Consider the following 25,032-nt stretch of genomic DNA (forward strand, 5'->3'; position numbering starts at 1 on the left):
AAGATACGAAATTAACAAGAGGCCTTATTGGGAAGGTGCTTCCAGCAGAACTGGGAGGGAATAAGAGAAGGTAATGGGGGGGGGGGGAGTGAGATGGCAAATAAACAAAATATATACACGTACAACATAGTCAAGGAATTTTTAAAAATTTAATTTACTTTCTTTAAAAAGAAGAGGGCTGATGAAACAGGGCATAGTGGTGCATGCCTGGAATTCCAGCACTCGGGTAAGATCAGGAGTCCAAGGTCATCCTCAACTACCTAGAAAGTAGGAAGCCAACCTTGGATACAGAAGACCCTGTCTCAAAAACAAAGACAATCAGAAATGTGGGGTAGGGCCTCGCAGTGGCAACTGTGAATTGCTAGTGAGCATATAAACGATTTGGGCTCTTTGGAAAATAGTTTCGGAGTTCCGAAAAATCTTAGACATAGGTGTGGTGGGTGTGGTGTCATCTGTACAGCACATCTGAAACAGGCAAATCCACAGAGAGAGCAGATCGGTAGTTAACGGGGCTGGAGGAAAGGACTGTAGTGACTGACAACTAGGACATGGGTCTTATCTGGGGAGAACCAACTGGGACTGGACATTTGTGACAGACTCAGAGCCTGCTGCAAATACTAAAGCCACCGAGCTGTACATACTAAAGGTGAGTTTCCTGATATATGAATGATATCTTAATTTAAACGGTTTAAACATTAAAAGAAAGGAAAAACACAGGACTGTGTGGGGTGGCCCTCAAAGTTGGAGTCTATCAACACAGACTAGTTTTGACTTTAAGGTGAAATACATTCACCTATAACTAAAAAAAATAAATAAATAAAAATGAAATGTCCTTTTTGGTGTTTTGTTTTGTTGATTGATCTGGGTTTCTATTTCATTCTGTATTGTTTTTTGTTTTGAGATAGGGTCTCACATTGTAGCCCAGTTCAGCCTGGAACTCATGATGTAGTCCAAACTCGCCTCAGACGCACAGCAATCTTCCACGTGCCCAATCCTCCGAGTGCTGGAATCACAGGAGTGCATCACTAGGCCTGTTTTGGATTTTGGAAACAGGGTGTCACAACCTTAGGCTGTCATGAACCTTAGGCTGTTCTTGAACTCACAGTCTTCTGCCTCTGCCTCCTTAGTGCTGAGATTGCAGGCATACTCCACACCCAGTCCTAAATGATTTCTCCCCAACAAAGCATTTGCCGAGCCTTCTATACCACAACCTTCACCAATCTCCCCGACAATTCCTCCAAGGAGTCTATCACTTTAGCAGTTTTACAGAGGTGAAATCAAGGGCTCACAGATACGGATTGAGTCAGTCCCATTATCACAGAGTAAGCAAGCATTTTATGAGAAGGCACAGGCCATGAGAGGAGTGGGTGCAGACTTGAAAGACAGGAGGACATGCTAGGCTGTTAACACTGATAGCAGAACCCCAGGGTGCTGGATTGCGGAACATTACCCCCACCTTTGCTCTGACAGGTTCTATACACTGGCTGAATGTGGGGGAATGACATAGTGACTTTGGGAAGACACTTCCAACATCTCTCTGAACCTGTGATGGGAGAGAATCCCAACTAGAACACATGTGAAAGAAACAGAATTCAAGGGGCTGGAGAGATGGCTCAGAGGCTAAGAGCATTGGCTGCACTTCCAAAGGTCCTGAGTTCAATTCCCAGCAACCACATGGTGGCTCACAACCATCTGTAATGAGATATGGCGCCCTTTTCTGGCCTGCAGGGACATATGCAGGCAGACCACTTTATACTTAATAAATAAATAAATCTTAAAAAAAAAAAAACAGAATTCAAGCCCTTCCCCCAATCTTCTTCCCTTGGGGTAAAACAGGGCTTTCCACGTCTTCAGCAATTCTTTCAGGCCTCTCATTTCCAAGGATATCCAAAAGCTCCCCCACCCACCCCCACCTTTTCTCCCTTATTAGAAGTCTGTCCTGAAGCTGAAGGAGGAGTGTGAGGTGGAGCCATGTGGTTGGGACACGGAGGCCGGATGGGCATCTGCCTTGGGAGTGGGGCTTACTCCGGATAAGTCAAGAACCGCTGGACCACCAGAGCCCAGTACGATGGAACATGCAGTGGAGACTATCATGCCATGGAGATACCCCTGTCCAAACTAGGAGGGGGGCGAAGGGCTTGGAAACTAGAAAATGCTAGATCTGAGCAAAGCGAGAGGAGAGAACAAGGCCAGCAACACACAGAGCTCTGTGTATTCAGAGGGAAGTTGGCAGGGTTGTGCCCGGGCAGAGAAACTCCGAGTGGTACAAAGGGACGTGCCCGGAGTGGAGAAATCATGCTAATTGTCTGCACCAGAGCTGGAGAACGCCACCCAAAATGAAGAGAGAAAGGGGAGCCCTGTCCAGAGCCTCCAGGGCCCTGCACCTCGCTCCTTTTGTCTACCTGCTTCTCATCCAGCCAGGTAGGAGACCAGAAAGGTCTGGAGAAAAGAAGTTGGGGCTTTTGACGGAGGGGGAGTGGGAGAACAGAGCCTGAATACCTTCAGGGCTGGAGGAGGGGAGAGAGCGCTGTGACCGTGGGAAGATCTCAGTGAATTAAGGAATCAGTGTTGAAGATATCTCTTCATTCCCTATGCTTCCTGCCTGGCCCCTGGCCCCCTCCCCCAAGGCTGCATGACTTTGGAGCTCCCACGGCATTCAGTACATTAGATGGAAGGCATTGTGCCACTTCTTATGGGATGACTTGTTGGCATGGGCCTGTCCAAGCATTCTTTTCAGAGGATTATGTGAGCTCTTGGTGGGAGGAGGAGGGGAAATCTTGGTGGTGAGCCTCCCAAATCTTCACCCTGGCTTCTTTGAGTGTCAAACTGCTTGAAAGAGAAAAGAAGTTTGTAGGTAATGAGCCGCCTGGTTTAGGATAATAATCCATCCTATTCATAATTCACTCGAAGCCATAGACACCTACCTCTTGTAATGTCCCCTATCAACTCTATGGAGAACTGACCTTATTTTAAATACTGTCGATGTGTTTTTGTGTTCATACACATAATGACAGGGAGCCCAGAAACGCACATTTTCGTGTGGCAAACAGATACGTAGATTGTTTTAACAAAAAGCAAGGAATCAGGGAAAAAAAAAGTCACCTGCCTCCCTCCAGGAAGCTGTTGCTGGTGGGGCAGGATATGTGTGGGTGAGAACCCGGGAATGTTTCCTCGTAGGAAGAATGTTTGCACTGAATCTCAGAGGATGAGAAAAATAGGTAGGAGCATGAGTGAGATGATTGTTGGGAAATGGACAAAGGTCAAGAGCTTGAAATAGTCTCGTGTGTTTAGGCGGAGCCCAGAAGTCCAGCATTGATGAGAGAAAAGCAGGAATTGAGTTCAGCAAAATCCTTGTAAAACTGTCCCCGAAGATGAGAGGTAGTCATAAGCAGTGGGCAGGGAAACGGAGTGATTTTTAATTTGGGAACTGGAAGGATCAGATAGACGTTTGGATCCCTTGGTGTGCAGTGAAGCATTGCTGGGAAAATGAGGCAACAGAATAGAATGGAAGCCCGTTGAATTCTTCTGAGCGGATGAAACAAACAGCATGAAGTAGGTGGTTTAGGTAGCAGGACATCGTTGTCTTGCAGTTCTGAAAGGCAGACGCTAGAGATCAAGGTATTGATGGTGCCACGGTACCTCTGCAAGCCTTAAGGACAGATCTGTCCCGGGTCTCTTTGGCTTGAGGCAGCAAAATTCCAGCCTTCAGGTGGCGTTTTCCTGTTTGCGTGTCTGTGTTCAAATGTCCCCGTTTTACAAGGACGTGTGCGGAAGTGGATCCACCCTGCTCCAGCATGACCTCATTTTAACTCCTTGGCTCTGCAAAGACTCCATCGCCAAAAGAAGTCCGGCCGTGAGATGTGGGGCTTGGGGGTGAGGATTATGTGGACTTCAGCATGTGAGTTTGAGGATAGGTACTTCAGCTCACAGCAAAGCTGTTTTTCTAATTATAAATCATGTTAATAACACAGTAGTTATGAGCCAGGCATGGCAGTGCGTGCCTGTTAATCTCAGCACCTTAGAGGTAGAAGAAGGAGGATCAGGAGTTGAGGGTTATCTTTGGCTACATAGTGAGTTTGAGTCCAACCTGGGCTCCATGAGATCCTGTCACAAACAAACAATATTAGCTATAATTTATGAGAGCTAATTATTGGGCCCTAGGCTATTGTCCTGCTATTGTAACAAGCAAATGGAAGTGCAGATTCTGTAATAAACCTCTGCCATCTTTACTGTATTATTTAGGAAAATGTCAGTGTCTGTAGTAGATAAATTTCAAAATTGAAGTCCTTGGCATATATTATGTGCCAGTGTAATAAAGTGGTAGAGTAGGCCTGGGAAAGGAAGGACGATATTGTGTAGAGTTCTCAAGGAACACGCTAAGATGATGGGACTTAATCTGCTTCAGTGTGTAGAGTTCTCAAGGAACACGCTAAGCTGATGGGACTCTGTCTGCTGTAGTGTGTAGAGTTCTCAAGGAACACACTAAGCTGATGGAACTCTATCTGCTTCAGTGTGTAGAGTTCTTAAGGAACACGCTAAGCTGATGGGACTCTGTCTGTTTCAGTGTGTAGAGTTCTCAAAAAAAAAACATGCTAAGCTGATGGGACTCTGTCTGCTTCAGTGATGTGTGGATCACTGTAGGGTTTGTCTCTACTTAGTCCAAGTAGAGAATTTGAGGCAGGGTCTTCTTACTCTATAGCCCTGACTGGCCTGGAACTTGCTATGTAAACCAGACTGGCTTCAGACTCACAGAGATCTACGTGTCAGTCCTTGTGTCCTGAGAGCTACAACTAAAGGTGTTGGCCATCATGCCTGGCCAAAGAGAAAATTCAAAACCAACCAACCAAACAAACAAACAAATAAACAAAAAAACCTTAACAGATACAGGAAGAGGGTTTCCAAAATAAGTCTCTGAGTGCCACGTATCCCTTTCACTAGTTCTATTGGCTAGAATTTGCTACATGGCCGTGCTAACTGTAGTGAAAGCTAGGAAATGCAGTATTAAGATTGGCAAGGAGAGGGCTGGAGAGGAGGTTCCATGAAGAGGGCCCACTGCTCTTGTAGAGAACGTAGGTCTGATTCCCAGCACCCACATGGTGGCTCACAACCATCCACAATTCCAGTTTCAGGGGCTACATGGCTTCTTCCAACCCCCGCAGACACTGCACACGTGTTATACATATATGTACGTGCAGGCAAAACACTCATACACATAAAATAAAATTCAGGCACTGATGTTGACACATTGGGCTTTCTTTGACGGAGCCTGCCTCTTCTTTGTCTTCACATTTATTTGCTTATTTCATGGGAGTCCCAGCACATAACTGCAGAGGTAGGAGACAAGGCAGTTCTCTCTGTCCATTTTGTGGGTCCCAGGTATCAGCTTTGGTGACAAGTACCCTTACCCATTAAACCATCTGGCTGGCCCCAAATCAGGCCAAATTCAGCCTTCTTAAACTCACCATAGCACAATTCACAAGATATTCAAATAAGACTTACGCAGAGGCTAAGGTGTTATAATGATATAAATCCAAGCTTTGGAGGTTTTTATTCTCTGGACTTATCTACTCCTCTGCCTGGTTTCTGTGTTGAATTTGAAGATGTGGGTGGGTATTAGAACAGTCTGACATTGTAGTCCATGGCAACCTTGAATTTAAGGCAATCGTCATGCCTCAGCCTCCTGGATTCTGGGATTAGAGATACGAGCCATCACACCCACTGTCTTTTTTAGCCTACCATGTTGCAATGGAGATCCTTTTTAGTTTAAAAAAAATAGTGTAATTAAAAAACTCATAGAGGAAGATGCAGTTAACATGAGGATATAGTCCTATAGACCCTTAGCAAGTGAACAAGCCCATGTAATCATCCCTTAGATAAAGAAACAGATATGGCTAGGTTGGTGGCATAACCTTTAATCTCAGCACTTGGGAGACAGAGGCAGGAGGATTTCTGTGAGTTCAAAGCCAGGCTAGTTTACATAGAAAATTCCAGGCCAGCCAGGACCACATAGTGAGACCTTGTCTCAAGAAAAGAAAGAAATCTTGCTATTTCCTCTGAATCACCCTAGGTATTTCAGTTGCTATGTAAGCCACTGAGGCAGATACCTTCAGAGCAGACTCCTGTGTCAATGTCCCTTCAAAGAACCTTCATTTTCAGCATAAAGTTTGTGACACAAGCTGAGCATGCCCAGAGGTATCCTGTCACAACTTTAATCTTCTAACCATGCACTCCATATCGTATTGAGCACGTCCAGGGGTATACTCCCTAAGTGATAAAACTGGGCGTTGGCCCAACCTCTGAATGAGTATGTATAGACTCCCCAAATAAATCTCTTCTCTGTCTGTGTTAAGGAGGGCAGTGCTTTGGAAATAAATCCTATGTTTTTCTTCCCTGCTTCAGATAATAAATCTTTCTCCACTTTTATGTCTTGGCTATGTTTATTTTGGCTTTGCACTCACCAAGATATGAACCCAGGTAGTTTGTGTTGCTTGTTAACCACCAGAGGCCAATGAACAGAAGCAGGAAGTGAATTCTTAAACAATTTATTCAGAGAGCCAGCAATCTAGGAAGACAGAGTGTTATCATCCCTCAATCTGCCTTACTCAGACCATCGCCAACTGGTCCATTTTATAGGGAACAAGAACAAAGACAATTAATCATTCCAAACTTTAGTCTGGTCCCTCCGGTCAGGTGACCAAGCCTTATTTTTATAATCATGGTGTTGGTACTTTTCTTCTTATTTCTTCCTGTACTTTCCCCTTCCTTCCCCCCAGCCCCATAGCGGGAGATTCACATAGGCCTAAGGCCACTGAGTCTCCCATTCCTCCCACAGGATTATCTGAGTTACAGAGTGTACATGCAGAATCCCATTGACAATTACACACGCTGCAAGTGTGTCCTTGTAATGTGGAATATAAAGCGCCCTTACCTGTCCCTTATCACGCGGTCACTTGGTTCCACTGCTGCTGGGCCTGTGCTTGATGAGAGACCATCACAACCCTAGGGGCCATGCATGCAAGAGAGCAGATCAACTCATGGCAGATAGAAGGTAGAGACAGACAGGAAGGGGTCTGGCAAGACAAGTGCTTATGGACTTACTCCTCCAAGCAGGCCCTACCTTTCGATAGCCCTCTTAGAACAAACCATTGACGAATTAATCCATTGAAGTTAATGCCTTCATGAACCAATCATCTCCCAATCTTCTTAATTACTAGAAAATGGAATCAAGTTATAGTTTAAATTTTTATTTACTTGATAATCAAGTTGAGCTTTTCACATATTTTTATCAGTTAATTGAATTGCTTTTTCTGAAGTACCAAGTATTTTTAAATGTAAATATATATATTAATTATTTCAAGTGTGTGTGTGTGTGTGTGCTTTGAGTATGTACATGATGGAGTTACAGGTGGCTGTGTGTCACCCAATGCAGGTGCCAGGAATCAAACTCTGGCCCTCTGGAAGAACAGTATGTGCTCTAAACTGCTGAGCCATCTCTCCAGCCCTTGTACCACATCATTTGAACAGTTTTCCATTGAGTCGCCTGGATGTTTTCTCCTGTTGCTTTCTTTCTTTCCTTCTGTCTTTGTTTTTGTTTTTGAAGCAGACTCTCAATCTGCAGCCCACGCTAGCCTGGAAATCACTATGGCAGCCCAGGCTGGCCACAACACCCAGCTGGTTACCAGGTTTTTTGTTGTTGTTGCTGCTGGTGCTGCTGCTATTTTGTTCTTTAGGAATTCTGTATCTATTCTCAAGTCAGGAAGGCAGTGTCCTATTCTGTTTAAAATGGTATTTCCCCTTTCATACTTAGATCTGCAGTCTATTTAAACCGATATTTGTCCAACATGTTCTATAGGGGAAAATTTATTTTTACTTCAACATATCCAAGGACTATTTATTATAACTATTGTTACTAGAAGAGGTTCAAGAAACCTGGCACTCGGGTGGTCAGTACTTGGGAACCCAGAGTTGGTGGGAAGGACCCGGTTTACTCAAGAATTGGCTCTAAGGGACTTATCATCCTTAAAGCTCCACATTGGAGCCTGAGGAGATGGCTCGGTAGATAAGAATACTTGTGTAAGCATGAAGACTGAGTGCAAATGCTCAGGGCCCATATAAAAAGACTGGTGTGGTCAACTTCATGCCTGTTAAACCCAGTACAGGGAGTCATGGAGGAAACAGGAAGGTTGTTGAAGCTTTCTGACTGCCAGCCTGGCTCCAAGTTCAGTGAGTGTCTCTGTGTGAGGGAATAGGGCAGAGGGTGGAAGAGCAGGACACCCAGGGTTCCCTTCGGGTCTCTGCATAAGTGGACACACTAGCAAGTGCATGCTCACACACAGCTTACTGGGGGAGTGAATTCTCACACACAGCCTAGTGTGGGAGTGCATGCTCATACAGCTTACTGGGGGAGTGCATGCTCACACACAGCCTAGTGTGGAAGTGCATGCTCACACACATCTTAGTGGGGAAGTGCATGCTCACACACAACATAGTGGGGAAGTGCATGCTCACACACAGCCTAGTGAGGAAGTGCATGCTCACACACAGCCTAGTGTGGAAGTGCATGCTCACACACAGCCTAGTGTGGAAGTGCATGCTCACACACATCTTAGTGAGGAAGTGCATGCTCACACACACAGTTTACAGGAAAGTGCATGCTCACACACAGCTTAGTGGGGAAAAGTATAAACGTTTTGTGGGAGTAGAGTATAAGCCAGGAGGGCCAAATGTTGAGTAAGGGGTCTTTCTCATCTGAGCCATCTCCTTCTATCTTCTCTGGAACATTGCCATGAACCTCCCCCTTCCAGGATTGACTAGCTCCTGCAGTTCTTTTTAAACATGTTACTTTTCTTCGAGTTACCCTTCATATCAATGGATGTGTTTTATGTTGGACAAGCTACGTAACCGTTTGAGTCAGAGCCTTGGCCCTGGCAACTCTAACAAGCTGGGCTCAAGACATTGATCCTCAACAGGCTAATTAAAAAGACAAATAAGGAAGAGGCTGGTGCGATGACTCAGTGGGTAAAGATACTTGTTACCAAGCCTCACAATCTGCAGGAACACACACAGTTGACAGGGGAACTGAAGTGCCCCGTGCCATCGAGCACACACCATGTCACCACCAAACAAACAACAAATAAATGTTTTTAAAAAGACAAAGCCAGGTGGTGGTGGTGCACGCCTTTAATCCCAGCACTCGGGAGGCAGAGACAGGCAGATCTCTGTGAGTTCGAGGCCAGTCTGGTCTGCAGAGTGAATTCCAGGACAGAGTTGTTACACAGAGAAACCCTGCCTCGAAAAAACAAAAACAAAAAAAAAGGACAAATAAGAAAACAGAGAAAGGATATTTAGTAGTCACATTGGGAAGAAGAATCAAAAAGGTCCAGTGACCCAACACCTACAAGTCCACCTTTGGGGTACAGACATGAAGTTTAGGTTTATATGAAGAGCTAGAAGTATATGTAACTAAACAGTCCTGGTCACGATGAGGTCCTGCCTATTATTGGCCCATCATTTTTTAAGCAAGGTAATCTGACAAGTCAGAATACACACATTATTCTTATTGCTATTATTGTTATTTGTTAGAAGACGAGTTCTTTCTTTGGTTGACGTCAGGCTTTTTCTTCTCCTTTCATAAGATTCTGAGGAATTCCAGCTACTGGAGACCGTTGTTTCAGTAGTAATGACAGCCAAAGGGAGGGTACACAAGTTTCCTTAGAATGTCTTCCTTCCTAGCAGGACAGTTGCACCAGGGCTTCTCTTTCAGAATTTGAAGTGCCAGACAAAAAAGAACATAATAGTTGTAAAAGTAATGGAAAAAGAAACCCTGGGTAGGACAAAGGGGGAGGGTGTAATAAAGCAGTTTTGCCAAGGGCGACTCCAAAGCACTGTTCCTGTCATAGAAGGACAAAACACCCTGTCCTTGCTCTGTGATGGTCAGTTTGGTCATAAACTGACACATCATATCAAGTCTGCTCTAGTGTAGTAAGTAAGGAAGCCTCCTGAGATCTAAATAGTAGAGTATTAAATTATAGGTCAACTTTTTTTTTATTTGTCAGAATGGACAGATTAACAGTATTGACAGTTTCAATTCACAAACATGATAATCCTCATGTTGTCTTAATATAGGCTTAAATTATTCCTGAACATCTATGTTTCTTAAGGAGTAGATTAAAAGCCCCTGACTCCCCTTTGCCTGAATCTCAAGGGACTTCTTCACAGTTTCTGTTTCCTAATATGTCCCTGAATGATTTTGAAACATTTCCAACGATTTCACAGTCACGGTCCAGGCCTCAACAGGAGAACAGCATACAGTGCAGTAATCCCAACCATTACACAACAAATGATGCTCTTGTATAGTAAAAATGACGAGGATGGATCCTTTTCTCAGACTGCTGCCAGGGATGAGGTCCACAGAGGTCTCAGGGATAGTGATAGCGGATTGTGGAGACTGCCAATCCTGGGTTTCCGGATTTTGATAGCCATCAAAAAAAGAACTCAGAGATGAGACAAAGCAAAGAACTGGGAGGAAGTTAATTTCAGAGTGAAGGTGCCCTCCATGGGAACAGGCCTCTCCAATGCCACTCAGGAGCAAACCTTAGGTGACAGACATGGTAGGGAACTTCAGGAATGGAGAGGGTTTCTCGAGCAGGGTTTGCTCCATGCTTTCCATCTTATATGTGGTCTTTGGATGTGTCAGGGCATCAGATACGTGACGGGAGCAGGGAATTCTGTAAGGCCAACGGTCCAGACGTATTGTGCTGAATTTAAGGACAGACAGCAGTTATTTCCATTGGTCTTGTTGCCCCAGACGATTTTAGATGGTCCTGGGTGAAGCTGACTTTTGCTAGCTGAGCAGTCTTGTGATGTGGCTTTATAATGACGTCACCAACCCACCATGCAGTTTGCCTCTTTCCCCTCTTCTACGTTGCCTTCCTCAGGATCATCACTAAGTCGGAAGGATATTAAAAACCCAAAACAGAAAACAAAATGTTCCTTCTCTCAGAGAACAAAGTTCTCGCTACCCTTGGATTATTGCATCTGGGTCTCGCTACCAGACTTCAGAAAGGAAATCATACAGTTGAAGAAAGCCCAAGGCAGGGCACCTAGGATGCTCAAAGACCCAAGCAAACAAAGCCTGTTTCAGACAGAAAGGATTGCAAGTGTGGTTCCTGGTGCTAGAGAACGGGTAAGGTGTAGAGAGCCTTATAACATGACTTCAGCATCACCCCTCTGAAGGTTCTGAAAGATAAATTTAAGGCATGGCGATTCCTTTAAGGGACGAAGCCAGAAAAGGATCATGGTTCTGTGCAGATACATTCTTGAGGTTTGCCTTTCCTTGGTATCACAGGGTGTCAAATCCTCCTTGAGTAGATGCTTCTGACCTTTATAAACACTAAGGCATTGTTTAATTAGATAGATCTTGCAAAGATGGTACCTTCCTTTTTTTTTTTTTTTTTTTTTTGCCTGTGGTGGACCAGAGACTTTCTACATAAAGATGCCCAAGAGACAATGATTAAGCTAATTGCTTCTCCAGGTTAAATAATCCTCCTCCCTTTTATTGCCACTCTAGACCTGAGGTGTTAGCTGTTTCCTCATTTCTGTGTCCTGCTTTGGCTCCTGTCCCAGTTCTCTGTGTCGCCTGAAAGTTATGAAACCCAAACTTAGATTCTTTCAGTTTCTAGGCAACTGTTCATGCTCAGCAAAAATGTTCTTGTCATCAGCATCCAAGAAAGATGGCGCCGTCCTCCTTACAATGAGTGTACATGTGTCCCTTCTCCTTGTGGGCATAACCACGTTCACAGGCATAAGGAAGGCCGGCACTTGGGCCAGGGTAAATTAGGAGGTGGTCAAAAGTTGTATTGTCTCCAGTGTTTTTATCCACAATATAATATAAATTGATTTTTTTTAAAAAGCAGAATTATAAGGGGAAACATAATTTTTAAAAAAGGCTACTGAAGGGCTGGAGAGATGGCTCAGAGGTTAAGAGCACTAGCTAGTCTTCCAGAAGTCATGTGTTCAATTTCCAGCAACCACATGGTGTCCTCCTAGGTACCTATAATGAGATCTGGTGCCCTCTTCTGGCATACAGGCATGCAGAAAGCTGTATACATAAGAAATAAATAAATCTTTAAAAAAAAAAGTGGGGGGACTACTGAAACCTTGAAATGGGATGGAATATAATCCGCGGAGAGAGATAGAGAGAGCAGAGATTACATAAGAGAGAAGGGTAATTAATAAATATAATGTCTTTCTTTCTGGGGTTATCGCTGGTAGAGGAAAATGAGAAGCGTCGTTTGATGCTCAAGATCTGTGTTAATCAGTTTTCCATTTCTATAATGAAATATCTGTGGCTGAACAGTTTATAAAGAAAGGAAGTTTACTTAGCTCGTAATTTTGGAGGAAGAAAGTCTAAGCCATGTAACATCAGCTCTGGAGCAGACCTCACACATCCTATCATAGTACAGTAGATGGCATCACAGAACGTGTGGGGGAAGAGAGATCACACAGTAAAACAGGAAGCCGTGTGCGAGTGGTGCTTAGGATCATTCTTTTGTAACAATTTAATCTCTGAAAAATTGGCACAAAGTCCCACAATAACTATCTCAGTTCTTTCCCAAGGACAGTATTCACAGTGAGCTAACCCACTGGGCTCGCTTTCTTCTTTCTTTCTTTGGTTTTGTTTTTTTGATTTTTGAGACATGGTTTCTCTCTGTAGCTTTGTAACCTGTCCTGAAACTTGCTCTGTAGACCAGGCTCTGCCTACTTTTGGATTAAAGGAGTAAGCCACCACTGCCCCACCCCACTGTACTCTTAAAGGTTTCAGTTTCTCCTAATACCGTCACCTTGAGGGGAAGGCTGGCAACACACAAACCCTCGAGGGACAAACCACAGCAGGGATGGTACTCAAAAGTTTTCATTTTTTAAATTATTTATTTATTTATTTTATGTACATTGATTGATGTTTTGCCTGCATGTGTATTTGTGTTAGAATGACAGATCCCCAGGAACTGGAGTTACAGAGAGTTGTAAGATGCCATGTGGGAATTGAACCCAGAGCCTCTGGAAGAGCATCCAATGCTCTTAACTGCTAATCCATCTCTCTAGTCCTTCAATTTTTTTTAAAAAAAATTTATTTTTATTTATTTATTTGTGTGTGTGTGTGTCTGTGTGTGCACATGTGTGTGTTAAGTGCCCACAGAGGCCAGAAGATTCCCTGGAATTGGAGTCACAGGTGGTTGGGAGCCACCTGGTATGGGTGCTGGGACCTAAACTCGGGTCTTCTGCAAGAGCATTATGCAATTTTAACCAGTGCTCCCTCTCTCTGGTCCTTCCTTACTCAGCTTTGTGAACCTCCTGGGTGACTCCACACGTGTCATTGGCATGTGCTAATCCTACAGTTTTAGACCAGGTCCTGAGACGTGACCTTGCTATTTGAGCATGGAGGTCTTTAAGTATACTCTGTGATTTTTCCCAGAACCACCTCAAGTCATACATACCAAAGCCCCTTTGACCACTCTGAGAAAGTTGAAAGCTTGCTTTTCTAAATCTAGCCAAGGATGGGGCCTAGTAGTTGTTAGACAGGAAAACCCATTTAAGCCATCACATAAACTGAAAGTTGAAAGAAACTTTGCAGGTTACATGAACAGCTGGACTTCAGTCTGATACACAGGGCCATGGGAATGCCTAATAGCTCTTTGTGTTATTGGGGAGGACGACTCAGGCCCCATCATCTCGTCTGCCGAAACAAGTAAGGTAGACGGGACCATATTTCATTTATTTCCATTTTTATGTAAAATCTTTAGAAAAATGAAAACATTTTTGTTTTAAAAAATGTTTGAGATTTGGTCAGGAATGACGAAAAAAAAGCTAAGTCACAGTACTTGGGAGGCAGAGACAGGTGGGTCTCTGGGAATTCAAGGTCAGCCTGGTCTATGTAGCAAGTTCTAGGCCAGCCAGACTACACAATGGGACCCTGTCTCAAAAAATAATGATGTAGAGGGGGGGAGCACTACAAAGATAGCTCAGAAGCTAAGAGCAGTTCTTGGTCTCCCCAAAGACCTGAGGTCAGATTCCAGAACTCAAGCCAAAAGGTTCGCAACAGCCTATAACTTCAACTTCAAGGAATCCACTGTCTTCTCGATGTGCACCCAGAGCTGTATAATATACACTCACATAGACACATACATATATACAGATAAATAAAAAACAAAAATAAATGATCTTTAAGGCTGGAGAGATGGTTCAGTAGTTAAGAGCACTTGTTCTTGCAAAGGACCCAGGTTCGATCCCCAGCACATACATGGTAGGTCACGCTATCTGTAACTCTAGTTTCAAAGGACCTGGCACCTTCTTCTGGTCTCCCTAGGTACTAGACAGGCATGTGGTGCACATACATATATTCAGGCAAAACACTTATACATATAAAATACAAATAAATCTTTAAAAATCGCGTTTGAGGGGCCGCAGTGTAGCTCAACTGATGAAGTTCTTGCCTACTGTACATGAAGCCCTAGGATCATTATGAACATGGCATACAACTGGAGGTGGCGACACATGTCAGCAATCTCAGGACTCAGGAGGTGGAGGCAGAAAGAAGATCCGTTCAAGGTCATTCTTGCCTATAGATCAAGTCTGAGACCAGCCTTGGAAACATGAGATGCTATCTCAAAAATTAATGTAAAAATAGTTAGTTATGAGATGGGGGTTTTGGCATGCTTCTGTCACCTCAACACTCTGGAGGTCGAGGCAAGACGATTGTGAGGTAGAGGTAGCCCTGGACAACACAGGTAGACTCTCTCTCAGGACAAGATGAGAGAAAAGGTTCACAAATAGAGATCTTTGTCTGTCCTAACTTCCTCAGCACACCGCTTTCCTCCAATTAGCGAATGATATTCAGATAGTCACACCTACAGTGGCTTTTTCTGCAGGGTCATCTCCTGGGGTTTGAGTGGCACAGGCTGATGAGGGATAGGAGGTGAGAGTTGGAAACTGCTTAGCCATCATGCTGGTCTCACTAACTACTTCACTGCACAAACGAAGAAGCTGAGGCCCAGAGAAGTGGCAAAGTGGTGAGCGGGCTTTGCCTTGACTTTTTACAGAAAGGAGGAGCCCATACTTAACATAGCACCTGCTCTTAAGACGAATGGAATGTGTTCAGCAAATAAAATTTGCTTTAATTGCCATAACCAAGCTTTTTAGTTCACTTACCTCTTGATTTGGTCCAGACGATCAAATACAAGTAGAAGAAATAGAAAAACACAGCCCTACATCCCCTATATCCCCAACTCTCTCTCTCTCTCTCTCTCTCTCTCTCTCTCTCTCTCTCTCTCTCTCTCTCTCTCTCATATATATGTGTTGAGATAGGATATCCTAGGCTGGCCTCATACTTCAACTCACTGTGTAGTCAAGAATGATAACAATGATCTTGAACTTCTGATCCCAGTCTCTACCTCCAAAGAGCTGGAATTACAGGCTACTGCCTGGTTTATGGTCACTATATTTTTCTTTTGTAAATGAGAAGAATGGGGCTTGGAAAGACTGTTTATCCAAACGCACACAGGCAGCAAGTGGTAGAGCCCCATCTTGCAAGGCCTTGCGGTTCCAAACTCTTCCTCTGTAGAAAATACAAACAGGGCTGGTGTATAGGTGAATTCCCTGAACTTCCTCCCCAGTTGCCAAACTGTTTTATAAACTGAGCCCTCCTGGTAAGATACAGTTATACTTGAGGTAAGGACTTGGGATTCTTTGTGTGACTGGGAAGTATCTGTGCTGTTTTTAGGTCCTAAGCGTCTTCTTCCTGAGCATTGGCTCAGCATACGTGCCTCCTTCTCAGGGAATCTAAGTTCTGGTGCTTTCTCTATTTCCTGCCATCTTGATTCGTTATTAGATTTGCCACGTTGGATGTCAGTCAATATTTCTGTGAGAAGAACACATAGAATGTTTGATAGGTGTAATCTTCTGCAAGAGGTAGACAATGGGGAAAATGCCAGAGAGACTAAGCCGTAGAAGACCTGGGACGGCTTTGAGGAAAGAAAGGCACAGGAGAGATAGCAAAGGTCTGTTGGAAAGGCAATGGCGCTGGTGGAAGCCAGAACTGGTGGGGAAGCTAAGGGTTTAAAGGTGTGAGGAAGGTCAGAGGGCTTGAAGGTGGATTGGGCTATGAAGCTAAGGGCCTGACACTGCCCTCTTCCCCAATGGGTCTCTGTTTGCAGTCCCCCTGGAGGGGGTGAACATCACCAGCCCAGTACGTCTGATCCACGGCACGGTGGGGAAGTCTGCCCTGCTTTCTGTGCAGTACAGCAGCACCAGCAGCGACAAGCCTGTGGTGAAGTGGCAGCTGAAGCGTGACAAGCCGGTGACCGTGGTGCAGTCTATAGGCACAGAGGTCATCGGCACTCTGCGGCCTGACTATAGAGACCGAATCCGGCTCTTTGAAAATGGCTCCTTGCTTCTCAGCGACCTGCAGCTGGCGGATGAGGGAACCTATGAAGTGGAGATCTCCATCACTGATGATACCTTCACAGGAGAGAAGACCATCAATCTTACAGTAGATGGTAAAGCACTCTGCAGGGAAGGAGGCAGGATAAGATCGGGACTGAGGCTAGACCCCCAAAACCCACAAAAGGTTAAGGGGGCATTAGAAGGTGGTGCCTAGGCACAGCTAGCATAGGGTATTTGCACAGCCCAGCCTGCTTAACATTTACAATAATCAAGGGCTAGATAACATTGCTCTCTCCATTTTGAAGACAAGGAAAACGAGTTAATAGAGTAACTTGCCCAAGCTCATATGGCTGACAGAGCCTAGCGTTAAACTTAGAGAGCTAGACCTAGATCTCCCCCAACTAAAGTGTCTTCTAGGCTCGATCCGTTTAAGTAAAGCTCAGTGGTTTTAGAATGGTGTTTAGGAAGAAGGGAAAGGGCACACTCACCATGGCTGTGTTGTTCAGTCTAGAAGCTACTTGATGAAGAATGAGTGGATGAAGAAGGGATGGATGGATGGATGGATGGATGGATGGATGGGTGGTGGATGGATGGGTGGGTGGTGGATGGTTGGACGGATAAATTATGGGAAAGAACCTAAGCTAAGGATCTCAGCCCACAGTCTGAACTGTTGTATTTTGAAAGATGGGAGAATAAAGAAGGGGGGGGGATCGTGTTGTAGACCATGATTCACAGGCATTTCCATCCCCCATTTCTGGGGCTCAGTGCCCATTTCAAGACCACAGGTGTTAGTGGCTTCAACCACTGTGCTGGAACTCAGCGAGGCCTTCACCCTCAACTGCTCCCATGAGAATGGCACCAAACCTAGCTACACCTGGCTGAAGGACGGCAAACCCCTCCTCAATGACTCCCGAATGCTCCTGTCCCCTGACCAAAAGGTGCTCACCATCACCCGAGTCCTCATGGAGGATGATGACCTATACAGCTGTGTAGTGGAGAACCCTATCAGCCAGGTCCGAAGCTTGCCTGTCAAGATCACCGTGTATAGTAAGTCTCCCTGCCTGCCCAAGATACGAGGGTTCGCCGGGACTAAAGGCATTCCAGAGAGTAACTATATAGAATAGTGGTTCTCAACAACCTTTAATACTGTTCCTCATGTTGTAGTGACCCCAGCCATAAAATTATTTTTGTTGCTACTTCATAACAGTAATTTTGCTACCATTATGAATTGTCATATAGATTATCCGTGCTTTGCGATGCTCTTAGGTGACCCCTGTGAAAGGGCCCTTTGCCCCCTAATAGGTTGTGGCCCACAGGTTGAGAATCACTGGTTTAGAGGGCATGAGACCAATTAGAGATGGGCTGACTGTCTGTGGAGGACAGGCACAAACGGAAGGGCAGCTGCAGGGAAGCTCTGCCATTGCCTACCCATGCTAAGGGTGCCCTTGTCTACCCCCTCAATTGCTAGTGTCCACTCACCGCACCTGCTCCCCTTCTCACATTGTCCCCACCTCCCCGCCTCTTTTTGCTTAGGACGAAGCTCCCTCTATATCATCTTGTCTACAGGAGGCATCTTTCTCCTTGTGACCCTGGTGACAGTCTGTGCCTGCTGGAAACCCTCCAAAAAGTCTAGGTGACGTCAACTTTCACATCTTGGTTCTTCCCTCAGCCTATTTAAATCCCAGCTTTAATATTGAGGGATTGCAATATACTGAATCCGGGGCCATGTACATACTAGGCACACTCTACTATGGAGCTGCATCCCTATTTTCCAAGCTCTATTCTGTGTTTGTGTGTGTGTGTGTGTGTGTGTTTGTGCTCATGCACATGCTTGTATAGATGTGAGTATGGGTATGTGTTGTTGGTGCTTGTGTGTGTAAATGCCCATGTATGTGGATGCCAGAGATAGACTTCCAGCGTATTCTTCAGAAGCCATCCATTTTGGGATTCTTGTTGTTGTCATTGTGAGGCAGGGTCTTTCATCAGCCTGGATCATATGAATTAGATTAAGCTGGCTGGACACTGAGCCTCAGGGATCTGGCTCTCTCCGCTTTACCCAGTGCTGGGACTACAGTTGTGGGCTACCACAGCCATCTTTTTTTATGTGGATTCTTGGAATTGAACTCAGGACCTCACACTTACGAGGCAATCACTGCCAACTGAGCTATCCCTCCACCCCAGCTCCCGAGTTCTAGTCTCATCTCTTTGAATTTTTTCTCCTCCTCTTTTCAGGTGTATTTTTCCTTTGTATATGGTACTGCATCTGTGTTCAGCTACCTCTGATCACCCCGGCACTGCTGATGGTGGCTTTTTCTTTGAGTTATACAGTCTAGCTGGGTTAATGTACCACCTTTTAAGTCATAGCATCCGCAGTTTACAGACAGAGATGTTGAAACCCACCCTGGGTAAATGGCCTTCCCACAGTCACAATGCCAGCAACTATCTTAGCATGCAAACCTAGATGGGACTCTTTCCAACGTTTCTGAACAACCACCATGTCCAGCCCATCTTCCCATCATAAGGCTTCTTCTGTGGTCATTAGATCCCTTCCAGGGTCTGTTCCTTAGCTTTTCTGTTCATGTCCAATAGCTCTGTTCTTGGTGGGGGGTCGGTTGATTTGCAGGAAGAAGAGGAAGTTGGAAAAGCAAAACTCTTTGGAATACATGGATCAGAACGATGACCGCCTAAAATCAGAAGGTGAGTTCTCAGCCACCCACTGGCCCAGCCCATCAGCGCTCAGATCAGAGAGGCCTGCTGGGAAAAGGAAGAGTGGGTTATGAGAAAGTCCGAAGAGCAAAGCATACGGGAGCTGGGTGATATATAGGATTTGTCTTTGGACCAGACACTGTTCTTTCCTATGCAGCAGACACCCTGCCCCGAAGTGGAGAACAGGAGCGGAAGAACCCGATGGCACTCTATATCCTGAAAGACAAGGTGAGCCACTCTGTCGAGGAATCTCCATGGAACGCTTGGGAGCCTATGATGTGATGTATTTGCAGAAATCTTTGTGTCATTTCCACTTTAGAGATTAAAAAAAAAAAAGAGGCAAGGAGAGAGAAAACTTATGAAGGGCTAAACAAGTGGCAGACCCGGCTTTCGCGATATAGGCGATAGTCCGTATACAAAGCTGACTGGATGCATTCCAAATATCATGATGTACCCCAGCTTCCACCACACCCTGGCTACCTCCTGTCACAAGACCTCCTTGTGGGCTTCAGAGCCCTTCATCTGTTCTCTCTGCTCACATGCAATGCCCATTTGCCACGACCAGGTCTGAAAGAGGATAAAGAGACAAGGCTCTGATGCATGCTAACATTTACTGAGTACTTGTCATGTGCCTGGGCCATACAAAATGTTGTGTATTCCTAGACTTGTGTCTGCCACCTAGTCGGAGGTGTGGGTGAAAATTCTGAGGGACCCCCCCCCCCGCCCCGCTTCTGTTGTCTCGGGACCGCTGACCCTTGTGGCGCTTGTGTTTGCAGGACTCTCCGGAGCAGGATGAGAACCCCGTTACAGAGCCTCGGAGCACCACAGAGCCTGGCCCGCCTGGCTACTCTGTGTCACCACCAGTGCCGGGCCGCAGTCCGGGGCTGCCCATCCGCTCAGCCCGCCGCTACCCGCGCTCCCCAGCGCGCTCCCCCGCCACCGGCCGGACGCACACGTCACCGCCACGGGCCCCGAGCTCGCCCGGCCGCTCGCGCAGTGCCTCGCACACACTCCGGACTGCGGGCGTGCACAGAATCCGCGAGCAGGACGAGTCTGGGCAGGTGGAGATCAGTGCCTGAGCTGCCTTGGGAGTCCATTCCGGTTGCCCACGGTCTGCTATCCGTAGCAGGGGGGGGAGGCATAGAAGTTCCGGGGCCGCTGGCCTGGTGCGATGGGAGAACGTGGCCAGATCCCCGTTTAGGGTGCACACGTGTGTGAGCTTGCACAAATGGGGTGGAGCGCTGATCTCGGTGTTAAGCCCTGTTGCATGTGTGCTGGGTTTACTGGTTGTGTTCTCTGTGTTCTCAGTGGGTGTGAACTGTGCCCTTTTAGGACTACATAGATTATTAAATGTCCGGCCCAATCCCCGGAAGGGTTTTATGGTAACTAACATCTGTAATTTTACCCAGTGAGACATCCTACGCGCCCCCTAGGGAGGATTTATGCTTCCCACCCACCTCCCAACCCCCCACGCCTCCGATCCCTAACGTCTGTGGTACACCCCCCCCCCCACGCTGCCCCGCCAGTCCAAATTAGAGGTCACTTATCCACAAACGCAAACTGTCCTTAACTAAAGATGTCTGATGCTGGTTCCTGGGTGTACAGGGCCTGTTCTGACCACAAAGGAGTCATAATCTTAGAGGACCTTTCTGGTCACCTGGTTCCCCATCCCTCCCGATAGCGAGGGTGAACCCTATGGGCATTCTTCCTAGAACCCCAGGAACCTGGACTAGGCAGGGACAAAATATCAGGCTTTCAGTGCTTGGTGGCCTCCAATGGCTTCCTCAGAAGCATGCTATACTGATCTTTCTTCCTATCTTTGCTCATGAGAATGTGGGTGGACTTGTACCTATAGAGCAGTAGTTCTCAACCTGAGGGTCACAACCCCGCCAGGGGTCACATATGAGATATTTATATTATGATTCCTAACAGTAGCAAATTATAGTTATGATGTAGCAATGAAGTAATTGTTTAGTTGGGGGTCACCACAGCAGGAGGAGCTGTATTAAAGGGTCACAGCACTCGGAGAGTTGAGAACCATGGCTCTAGAGATTTGCACGGCCACACACCACTGAGCCAGAAGCTGCATCTGGGAAGGACCTGATTTTGACCATTCACTCTTCTTCCTTGCCTTCTTACAAAACAAGCATTTCAATCATCCCCAGAAAGGTTGAGGGGCTTCCTGGAGCTGTAAGGAAATAAGGTTCTGCAGAGAAACCCAGAAAGAAGCAGCAGCTCCCCAGCCTGCCTATCGGGGCAGCCATAGTATACTCCCTAGCCTTCTGTTTTCCACCTGCCTTGTTCCTAGATACCCAGAACCCAGCACAGTGGACAGAGCTGGCTTTGTAATCTCTACCATCAGAGAACTAAGGGGCTGGGACACTCTCGGGCCACCGCCTCTTTGGGATTTCAGAAGAAAGGAAATAACCCACTGTGTGAAGACAGAAAGCACACAAATGGCTGAAAGACAAGAGGGTCCTGGATATTCTGTCCTCTCTTACCTAATGCCCTCAGGGACCTTGTGTCTCCTGTCCCTCCTCAACGTCTAAACTTCAGTTCTGTCTCTGCATCATCCCACAGGCGACTCCCAAGGCCCCATATCCATCACCTCCACAACAGAACACCAGCCCTGCAGGCACCAAGATTTCTAGCTTGCCTACATCCCCCCCCCCCTCACCCCACCAGTGCTTCCCTCAGCTTTCCAGTCTGATGGCTTTCTCCCTGATCACGTGACTTGTCTGCAACTCCCCTTGCTTAGCCAGAACCCACAATCCACTAACCTTCCCAGCTGCCCCATCCACCATAAAATAGTGCACGTAGGTGGTAGCACAGGCAGGTTAGGAGATGTAAGACTTGGAGAAGGACGACCTTGGTCGGCCTCGAGATACAGGGGTAAGGGATAGGGTGAGATGGGAGCATACCACACCCTGGTGCTGTATTCCGGCAGGGCTGACTTCCCAGACTCAAGCCAAATTTGCCTTAAATCGGGGTTAAGTAAGGAAGTTATTTTGTTTGTTTGTTTTCATTTTTGTTTTGCTCTGTTTTGATCTTCCTCTTTGTATTACTAGCATCTGGCAGAGTGTCTAGCACACCCTGGATGCTCAATAAACTTTTGATGAAATGAAAACGTTATCTTCACATATGCAAACTGAACAAACGAGGAACCTAAACGTACAAGCTATCTCCTTTTCTCTTGCCTTCTTCCACTTTCTTTCCAAATTCCAAATCATCCATTCCAGAGCCATCACTCCATTCATTCATTCATTCATTCATACACTCAAGTATTCTCTTGGTTACTAAATAAACGGTCATCTCCCAGACACATGATAAAGGTATAATTATGTCATGACTTCTATCCACTAAACAATCTCACAGAGGAAGACAGTAAGTGAACAGATTATTCTAATACAGTGTAAAAGAGAAATAACAGAGATAGATACAATATAAGGAACTCAGGGAACATACATCAGAGGTTACAAGAGACAGGAGGACACATTCCAAGTAGAAGGAGAAGCATGTACAAAAGTCTTGGAGGGCAAAACACATAAGGATTTCACAATACTGAGCCATTGAAGTGGATGGCATTATTTTAGGAGATTGTATGGAGTAGAAAGTAAGGAAAGCTCAAGATAGGCCTCTGGGGCCTGAGAGATTGTATTCTGTGAAGTCAGGTTGAAAGGATCTCACAGAGAAGGCTTAAAGGGCATATCAAGAAAGATGGGATGAAATATAAGCGAAGAGGCCATCACACAGTCAGAGAAGAGGCTCTCAAGAATGATGGAACGGATATGCTGGGGCATGCCAAGAGCCCCATTGCGTGGAGAGCTGAAACAGGAGGACCTGAAGGTCAAGTCCAGCTGAGGCACATAGCGATGTCCTGTCTCAGAGAAACCAAAGAGGTGGGAGGCGGGGTGATAGAACAGCCAGGACTTCAGAGGGTTTCGGGTATGAAAAGGAATTCAAAATAAAGATTGGGGTTGACACGTAGCTCTGTGATAGGGTGCTTGTCTAGCATGTATGAGTCCCTAGGTCCGATCCCCAGGAAAGAAGAAGAAAAGAAAGAATCACAAAAGAAAAAACACACATTAAATTCGGCAGCAAGGGGACGACTGGTCAGCTTGGCACAGGGAGTGTCAGTCATGAGCAGGAGGTAAAGCAGGATGGCTATAGGTGAGTCATGATTGACACCGTCCAGACTGGAGGCTTGAGTCTGGTATTTGAAAGGTCTTCCTGTTTCAGAAGAGCTTGCTCCTGACTGCACACACTAAATTTAGTCTCTATCACCAGGAGAAATTTCCAGGGAATCAGAAACAAAACAAAATTTAAAATATGACAGGTCCAGGGTGCTTTAGTACTAATAAAATATGAAAAGGAAATGCCACGCATATTTTGCATTAGAAATGTGTTGAAAAACTATGCTTGGCCCACTGGTGAGGTAAGAAGAGTTAAACTTGAGATTCCTAGATTAAGTTGATGTCCTAGAGAAGGGCTCCCTGGTGATAGTGCACAAGAGCCTGGCAGATGAAACGGCTAATCTTCTGAGGAGAAAAGCACTTTCAATTTTCTGATATTAAAACCAATCAAAGATGAATGAACAGGTATGGTGATACATGCCTGTAACCTCAACATCTGGGATGTTGATGAAGATGGATTACGAGTTTCAAATCAGTCTGAGCTACACAGTGAAGAGGTATCCCAGGCAGCAAGAACAATTAACAAATAAAAGGGGGGGGGAGGATCTATAAGTAGATATACAAGGAAACAAATCACCATGAATGAGAGTTGGCCGGGCTGTGGTGGTGCACACCTTTAATCCCAGAACTCAGGAGGCAGAGGCAGGTGGATCTCTGTGAGTTTGAGGCCAGCCTGGTCTATAGAGAAAGTTCCAGGACAGCCTAACCCTCTCCATTCTTAGATGTTTTCTAAAACTAGTAAATACACAAAAGTATTAACAAACAAGAAACAGAAAAAGATGATCTCATGTGCATAATTGGTAGTAAAAATAGAGTCCACCAAACACAAAGTGAACCCATAAAGGCAGAGAGACACAAGCCTCCTACTGTTGGAGGACAGTAAAGGTGGGAACCATTAGGAAGCTGAGCAGGTCCTCTCAAGAGGGCAACAAAGATTACTACCAACTAAGAACATTTTGCCTGGTAAAACAGACTTTCTTTTTTCTCTTTTTTGTTTCTTGAGACAGGGTTTCTCTGTGTAGTTTTGGCTGTCCTGAAATTCATTCTATAGACTAGGCTAGCCTTAAACTCACAGAGATCGGCCTGCCTCTGTCTCCTTAGTGTTGGAGTGCTGGAATTAAAGGCATGTGCCACCCTGGAGACTTTCATACTGAGAATGAAATAAAGATATCAAATGAAACAAGACCTGGGGTTTCCCACGAACAGTAAAGGAACATCTCACAGAAATACATAACAGAAACAGAAAAATTATTCCAAAAGAAAGGTCTGAGAAACAACGACAAGCAAATAAATGAGTAAGTAGACTCGAATAATGTCTTATAAAATGATAGTGGTTAGTCTGCAGTCCTCAAAACCTCAGAAGCAAAATACAGAAAAATTAGAGGGCTTAGGTTGGGAGGATTTATCAGAGTCAAACTATTTCAACGTACTTGAATACTTTAGGAATTCTTTGGCTAAAATAGTAACTTCAGATGTTAGTAAGCATTAAGGGAAAAGGTATGAATAACTACTAAAAGATCAGAAATGCAAGCTCAAACCTGGGTACATAGGAAATTACAGCTTGAACTGCATGAGAAACTATATCAAATTATACTTTTACCATGTGTACACACACACACACACACACAGAGTATATCTACTAGTATTACACAATCCATGTGATGAAACTTTCATTATATATTTTATATGTTAT

General features: G+C 45.3%; 1 protein-coding gene across 1 annotated transcript; it reads left to right on the forward strand.

Annotated features, from left to right (window-relative positions):
- The first annotated feature begins 2,146 nt into the window (after positions 1-2,146).
- On the forward strand, positions 2,147-20,578 carry Hepacam (hepatic and glial cell adhesion molecule). The gene is made up of 7 exons (XM_050125709.1): positions 2,147-2,421; positions 16,212-16,553; positions 17,206-17,487; positions 17,974-18,073; positions 19,064-19,137; positions 19,304-19,374; positions 19,923-20,578. Exons 1-7 carry the CDS (start codon positions 2,337-2,339, stop codon positions 20,223-20,225), a joined length of 1,257 nt encoding a protein of 418 aa, XP_049981666.1. The 5' UTR covers positions 2,147-2,336; the 3' UTR covers positions 20,226-20,578.
- Positions 20,579-25,032: the final 4,454 nt, after the last annotated feature.

This window comes from Alexandromys fortis, unplaced genomic scaffold (assembly GCF_014885135.2).
Source record: "Alexandromys fortis isolate MF-2015 unplaced genomic scaffold, M_Fortis_MF-2015_v1.1 scaffold_253, whole genome shotgun sequence".
Classification (NCBI taxonomy): Eukaryota; Metazoa; Chordata; class Mammalia; order Rodentia; family Cricetidae; genus Alexandromys; species Alexandromys fortis.

Coding starts and splice junctions, on each gene's coding strand:
- Hepacam (XM_050125709.1), top strand. CDS start 2,337: ATGAAGAGAGAAAGGGGAGCCCTGTCCAGAGCCTCCAGGGCCCTGCAC. Junction 2,422..16,211: donor CCTGCTTCTCATCCAGCCAG/GTAGGAGACCAG, acceptor CTCTGTTTGCAG/TCCCCCTGGAGGGGGTGAAC. Junction 19,138..19,303: donor TGACCGCCTAAAATCAGAAG/GTGAGTTCTCAG, acceptor TTTCCTATGCAG/CAGACACCCTGCCCCGAAGT.